Raw genomic sequence first — 7,917 nt, forward strand, 5'->3', positions numbered from 1 at the left:
CATGAATGCCTGTCGAGTGAAAATGGGAGGTCCATTTAGGTGTTCACTCAACCAAATCCATTGATGGTGCGTTTACTTGTCGGATTAGAGAATTGGAATTCAGAATCGGAATGATTGATAGTGTTTATTTCGCAAATATGGAGCATGAATCGGAATCAGAATGGGAATGGTGAGGCCCACCACTATTTGCGAATGAGGAATGGGAGATTGATTCCCATGGGGGAGGTGGAAATGAGTCTCTGATTCCCATGGGAGAGGTGGGAATCAGTCTCCCATTCTCGGGATTGACCATTTTGCCCTCCCCCAAAATTAAAAATACTCACTTTATCCTTTTTTATAATTAATTAATATAATATTATAATTAATTAATATATAAATATATTATTAACTATATTTATTAAAAATTATAGTTCTTGAATAAATAATCACAATAATTAATATATTATTATTATAATTATAATTAATTAATTACTATTAATTAATATATTAACATATTAATAATAATAATAATTTATTATTATTTTTTTGAATAAATAATCACAATAATTAATATTATCATTATAATTAATTAATTAATATGCTATTATAATAATTATTAATATAATTAATTTATATATTATTATTAATGAATTAATATAATTATTACTATTAATTGATATATTAATATATTATTAAAAATAATATATTAATAATTATTGTTCATGAATAAATAATCACAATAATTAATATTAATATTATTAATTAATTAATATGCTATTATAATAATTATTATAATCAATTCATATATTAATATATTATTAACAATAATTATTAATAATTATAATTTTTGAATAAATAATCACAATAATTAATATATTATTCTTGTAATTAATTAATTAATATACTATTAATAATTATTATAATTAATTCATATATTAGTATTAATTAATTATTATTAATTAAATAAATAATATAATTATTACTACTAATTAAAATATTATTATATTATTAAAATATAATTATTAATAATTATAATTTTTTAATAATTAATCAAAATAATTAATATATTATTTTAATTAAGTAATTAATATTAATACTATTAGTTAATATATTTTTATAATAATTTTTAATATGGTTATTATAATTAATTAATATATTAGTTAATAATAATTATGACAATAATCCATTAAGTACCTTTTAGTAATTTGTTACAATCTAATTCATTCTGATTCCGATTCTAAGATAAAGTAAACACATTAATGGCAATCCAGCCCATTCCAATCCGATTCCTACAGTTCAAGTAAACAACCTATTTTGATTTACATTCCTTATTCCGATTCCAACTCATTCATATTCCTGCCCATTCCAATTCTAGTTTAGTAAACGCAGCATAAGAGTAATGATATAGCTACAAACTCTTATACAAACTGATGTGGCTTTAATTAATTGGTTGAATTAAATATCTCTTGACCCATATGATTTATTTATATTATTTTATATTTTCATTCAATCAATGAATTAATGTCACATCAATTTGTACAAGATAAGTTTGTATAAGAGTTTATGATTGTATCATCACTAATCCATTAAATAGTTGAATGTGAACAATTTGCAAGACCGACCTAACAAAATTGGTTTATATATCCGCGGATGACAATTTCACAAAAGAATTAAATTCGACTTCATTAATATTGAAAAAAAATTAGTATGCATACTTAGATTTTTTATTACTTTTTTTGCCCTTTATTACTTTTTTTACCCTTTATTATTTTCGGTGAGTATTTATGCTTTTTTTTAAATGAGTAAAAAAACTTTATTCTCTTTTTTTTTTTTATAATAACTTATCTACGAATAAGCAGCATTCATTTGAGAGTAGCTTATTAGAATATTTATTATGATTTTCTTAAAGAACCAATTTTTTTAGTGAAAAAGATAATTTTTTTAATGCATTGCATATTCTTTTAAATTTCCCAAATGGTGGTTGTGGATGTTGCTTTGAGTACATATACAATGTTGAGTAAAGAGGCAGCGGTACTGCATTGGCTTGAAAAAACAGTGACAAAAGGATTTATTATTCATGAGATGAGACTCGCACAATTGAATAGTGGCAAACCATGAAAGACTACTAATAAATGGCTTATTGGTCCGTTGGGGATGCGAAAGCTTCACCTTTTCTTTTCTTTTCTTTTTTGTCTCAAATATTCAATTCTCAATTTCACCAATTAATTTTCTCTGAATTGAAAACATCAAACAAGTTGCTTCTCTTGAGAATGGGGAGTCAGAATACTATAAAAAATTGGTCACTTAATAAAATGGAATGGTCAATTCTTGTAAATAAAATAAATCTCTTTACATAATGGAGATGATTGATTTTAATCATTACCTTGTATCATATTGCATACTTTGACTTCATTTTGCCTTTTTTCCCCCCATCCTTTATTTATCACCGTGAATCTATGAAAAAACAGAAACAAAAATGATAGCTTAACATTAAAGCATATATATAAAATTCGTTCCTTTTTTTTGGGGGGGGGGGGGCCTCGGCGAAGCAGCATTCATTTTAGGATCATCCATTTGTTTGAGAAAAAGATAATAATATTCTTTTGCCCAAATGGTATTTGTGGATGTTGCTTTTGGTTTGGGTATGAAATTGCTAAAGAAGTGGCATAGGAGAAGCCAGAGGGAGCTGAGAGTTAATTAAAGGGAAGGTACAATTCTTAGTCGCTAGTTGCTTGTTGGGTCATCAGCCTCCATCATTATGAAAAGCATATATAATACTCTTTCCAAAATGAAGAGAGACTAGAGGACGCCTAATAGTATCCACGATTTTTTTTTTTCTCCCTCGAGTGGAGTTTTAACACCAACAATTATCATTTTTGTTATTTGTGAAATAAAACATCAAAGGATGACCTAAGTTACGTTTAACATAACTTACGTCTACACACAGCAACAGTACTCACTTATTGGGCCATCAGCCTCCATCATTATAAAAAGCATATAAGCTAATCTTTTCAAAAAGAGGAGAAAGACTAGAGGGCGCCTAATAGTATCCACAAGATTTTTTTTCTTTTTCTTTTTTTTTTCTCTATCGAATGGGGTTTTAACACCAAAATTATCATTTTGTTGTTTGTGAAATAAAATATCAAGAAAGGACCTAAGTTACATTTAACGTAACTAACATAACTTACACCCACACACAACAACAATACTAGGCTTAAACATAACTTAGCGCCTGCCAAATATCAAACCTGAAATGTTTAACTTACATCAGATGTTACATCCATCGATGCATGCTTTTCGACAATGCAGTCAAACTATCTAAGGCAAACACTAAGTTACACCCACGTACACGAACAATGTGTTAGCCCCACACCACACACTGTTCATGTGTGTGGATATAAATTACATGAATTATAACTTAAGAAAAAGGACAAACACACCCCAACGTTTAGGTAAAGGGACAAAAACCCCCTCTAATGTTGCAAAAAAGATATTGTAAAGGGACAAAAACCCCCCCTAATGTTGCAAAAAAGATATTTACACCCCAATTTATTATAATTTTACCATTATACCCTTCTAGCATATAAAAAAATTATTAGATTATCCAATTTTTCTATATATTGTTAATAGAATTATAAATAGACAAATTGGATATTATTAAAAAAATTATAAATATACCCTCATTGCCCAATTCCTCTATTTAAATTTTTATCAATAACCAATTTTCAAAAAAGACATCTATACACCTAAAAAAATTATAAATAAATTATAATTTTAAAAATAAAATTAGTTATTAATAACCAATTTTATTTAAACTTTAAACTTGTATATTTAACAATTCTCCACATGTCAATCATTTAAACTTGTACATTTATAACTAATTTTCTATGTTATTTATTATGGTATTAATAACCAATTTTATTTTTTAAATTATAATTTATTTACAATTTTTTTAAGTGTGGATGTCTTTTTTAAAAAATTAGTTATTAATAAAAATTTAAATAGAGTAATGAAGTAATGAGGATATATTTATAATTTTATTAACAATATATAAATAAATTAAATAATCTAATAATTTTTTTTATATGTTAGAAAAGTATAATAATAAAATTATAATAAATTAAAGTGTAAATATTTTTTTTAAATATTAAAGAGATTTTTGTTTCTTTATCTAAACATAATGGAGGTGTTTGTCATTTTCTCCTTTTCCCCTTAACTTAAGGGCTCCCATTATCTAATGGCTATCGGCCAATATGCGGCTCGCATTATCTAGTGGTTATCGGATTCACCAATCACTCGTCCCAAATCCCAATATGCATTGGTTCCTCGTTATACAGTTGGGTCAAGTGGCCCATTTACGCTGCTAGTTAGAGATGGCAAAACCCCGGGCCGGGTCCGGGTATTGCCATGATCGGACCCTGCCCGGATGCAACCGGTCCGGGTCTGGGTTCGGGCTGGGTTTTAATCCGGGTACCCGGATTTTATATTTTTTAATATTTTATGTGTATATATTTTTTATTTTTTGGTAATTTTATAAGTTTTAAATTTATTTCAATAAAATTTGACATGAAAATATAAATTTTAAGTGTTTAAAACTTTATATATGTATAATAAATAAGTCAAATAAATATAAAATATTTAAAATAATATATATTTTATAATTTTTTTTAATAAAATCCGGGTTCCGGGTTTATCAAGTGATGCCCAAGACCGACCCAGCTTCATACCCGAACCGGGTAATACCCGGCCCGCAACGCCCGGGTACGGTCCGGGTCCGGACCGGGCGGGCATTTTTGCCATCTCTACTGCTAGTTGCGTGCTTTGTACATGTCAGTCAGATTGCTCCCGCCAATTCAAAGCAAATCGTTGAGTTATTAAAAACACTCTGACACAGGTTGAGATTTCTCAATTATCTAACCAAAACAAGGACCTTGTTAAGTTATATGATAATAATGTAACTTTCATCAACTATTAAGTTGTAACTAATGACTTAAAAGTAGAACCAACTAAATTGCTTTTTAGCTCACAAATCACAACTTTTGGGTCAACGTAAGTTACATTATAATGTAACTTAACAACAACCCCAGAACAATGTTCACTTCATTGGTGCTGATTTCCAGCATAGGATAGAACTGGAATCACCGAAAAGTAAAACAAATTAATGAAAGACAAACAAAGAAAACATATGCACCGACATCAAGATGCAAACTAAGCTCAACAAATCCTTCCTGAATCTTAAAAAATCTGGTAAACAAACTAAGCTAGCAAACTTATTATGTACAAGCATATAATATAGGAATCAATCTGCCGCAACAGCACAGATGTGCTGCTGCAAAACAGACATGCCTGCTATATTATAAACTAATCAACTTCAGACATCAAGCACAAGAGATGAAGTTACTTTCTCACAGTTGGTTCTTATTATCAGGGTCATGATTTTAAGCACAACCCGGTATTTTAGAAATTGCAACCTAAAGAGCCTAAGACAGATCATGCATCTTGAAGCAGAGAAAAGAAAACTGACTCAAGAAGCTCTGATGCTTAAAGCTATGAAAACGGCCAATATTTGTACATATAATGTCTATTGATAATCAAAAAAGTCCTTGCCCCATAGCAAAGAAAGCTAATGTAGGTTTATTAACATATTGAGTATGATTCCTCAACAAGCTAACTTTACTATTCTGCACACTTCCAAATTGGTTGCTGAGCTAAGAATCTCATTATTGGGCTATGCAATACTTTAACCTCAAATTCATTCATGGTAAGAAAACCATACAAAGTGCACCCACAAAGGCTACATTACAAAAGGCGATTGACTGCATATAAGTTAGATAGATATAAAGCACATTACATCAAAGCTAAACATTTGCATAGTTCATTATAACAACTAAGTATTTCAACACAAGACCCATTGGTTAGCAGCAACAACAACATCAACAAGTGGACAACATAAACACAGAACAGGAGATTATCCATTACTTGTTCTGATTATTACCACGTTTACCATCTTCCTCAACAATTACATTGATCTTCTTGTACCTGAAATCCGCAGGACGAATCTGATACTCTGCAGGGAACACCGTGTCCCTATTTACAAAAATGGACCATACAGACAGTATCAGAAAGGCCATCAATGCTGCGCAACCTGTTCCAAAAATCACCCCAGCAAAAACTTTCAAAGGACAGATACTCCTTTTGTGCTCTCTAAGCCTCTCAGCGTGCTCATCAACATAACCTCGCGGATCTGCCGGTAACGAATGCATCCAATAAGGAGCACTCCTCAACCTAAAGTTCCACGAAAAAACACTGCTAGTTTGCTCTGAAAGGCCATTGCTTGAAAATATACCCACATAAACATCTTCATTTCCCCACATTTTCAACAAATCAATGTGATATGCAAGAACTGGACTATAAGGCCTGCTATCACCAAATTTACTCAACCTAACCTCAATTCTTTTGGAGCTCAAATCATAATCTATCCAAGCTTTAAGCTTCTCACCGTTGTTTAGCACCAAATTTAGGGACGACACATTACCAACACTCACAGAAACAAGACTATTAACGTCAACACCCACATGATTTGCATTCACATCTCCCACATTGTCATCCATTTTTGTGTCAAATTCAATACCCAGATACTTTTTCTCACTTGAAACCCCAAATGGACCTTGACCCACAAATTTAAATGCAGAGTGATAGGGAAATATAACAAAAGCGAGACCATCACCGTTACCGTTACCGCCGCGAGCAGCAGTGATGGAAAATGAGAAGTCGGTAGAAAATGACGTTGTTTTGGAGCGAGTTGGGTCAAGAAACTTGAAGGGGTTGTTGTAGAGTAAAAGACCGGAGCTTGACGGCAACGGGGTAAGAAGCTGGACGTGAGAGTGGTCAGCGACGAACTTGGCGTCGCCGAGAAGGGCAATTTCAGGATCGAAATTGGGGCTGTTTGTTAGGGTTTGATTTTGGATTTGGGACTGGCATGAGATGGGAGTTACAATTAGGGTTAATAATTGAAAAATTGTAATTGTGAGGTACAGCGATAATGTGAAGCTTTTGTTTTGAAGTGGAAATGAAGCCATGCCCATGACTTTGCAGAATCAGAATTTAGGGCTCAAATCTAAATCAACGACTTCAAAGGCAGGGCTTTGATATCCGCATTCACAAGATTTGGCTCCAAATTCCGAGCTTGCTTGGTATTATAGCCATTATCTTCTTTTCCCCCTTTTTGGTAATTATAATTTTATTTTTCTTTCTGAAAAATCATTATCTTTTAATTTTTTATTTAATTAAAATAATATGTTTCAATTTAGACTTTATAAGTTTTTTTTTAAAACAATAATAATTTGACTTTAGAGTTAACACAATGGCTTAAATATTTTCTTTTCTTTTTTTAAATTTTTAATCATTTAAAAAGAGGATGATAGTTATTTATTTATAGGATTATATTATCAAATGATGATGATGATGATGATGATGATGATGATGATGATGATGATGATGATGATGATGATAATAATATTTAATTTATCTCTCAAAAGTGTAAAAACATCAGTTTACTCCCACTTATTGTTAAGAAAATAAAAAAAAATTATCAATGTGTTCTTATCTGTCATCATCTCTGAACGAAAATAAAGAATAAATTGAAATTTTCATACTTTTGGGAATAAATTAAAAATTATTATTCTATCTAGATGAATTAAAATTTACTGTAAGCATAGACTTCTTTAGCATTAACCTTGTTCAAAGTTTCGTTTAGTTTGTGTGGCTAGAGTTGGTAAAATGGGTCATCGAATTGTGTTTATGTCGTGTCAAATTTAGGTCAACACAAACACAACTTATTTAATAATTATGTTAAAATATTGAAATCTAAATCCGACATAAAAAATAAATGGATTACCTAATAACCCGCTTAATTTCTATATATTTAATAAAATTTAT

The 7,917-nt window shown here is 30.1% G+C and overlaps 1 protein-coding gene across 1 annotated transcript; it reads right to left on the reverse strand.

Moving 5' to 3' along the window:
- Window positions 1-5,715: 5,715 nt before the first annotated feature.
- Window positions 5,716-7,176, reverse strand: LOC107178033 (L-type lectin-domain containing receptor kinase VIII.1-like). Its single transcript, XM_015532739.3, has one exon. It carries the CDS (start codon window positions 7,062-7,064, stop codon window positions 5,955-5,957), a length of 1,110 nt encoding a protein of 369 aa, XP_015388225.1. The 5' UTR covers window positions 7,065-7,176; the 3' UTR covers window positions 5,716-5,954.
- Between the last annotated feature and the right edge of the window lie 741 nt (window positions 7,177-7,917).

The sequence above is a fragment of the Citrus sinensis genome, chromosome 4 (genome assembly GCF_022201045.2).
Source record: "Citrus sinensis cultivar Valencia sweet orange chromosome 4, DVS_A1.0, whole genome shotgun sequence".
Lineage (NCBI taxonomy): Eukaryota > Viridiplantae > Streptophyta > Magnoliopsida > Sapindales > Rutaceae > Citrus > Citrus sinensis.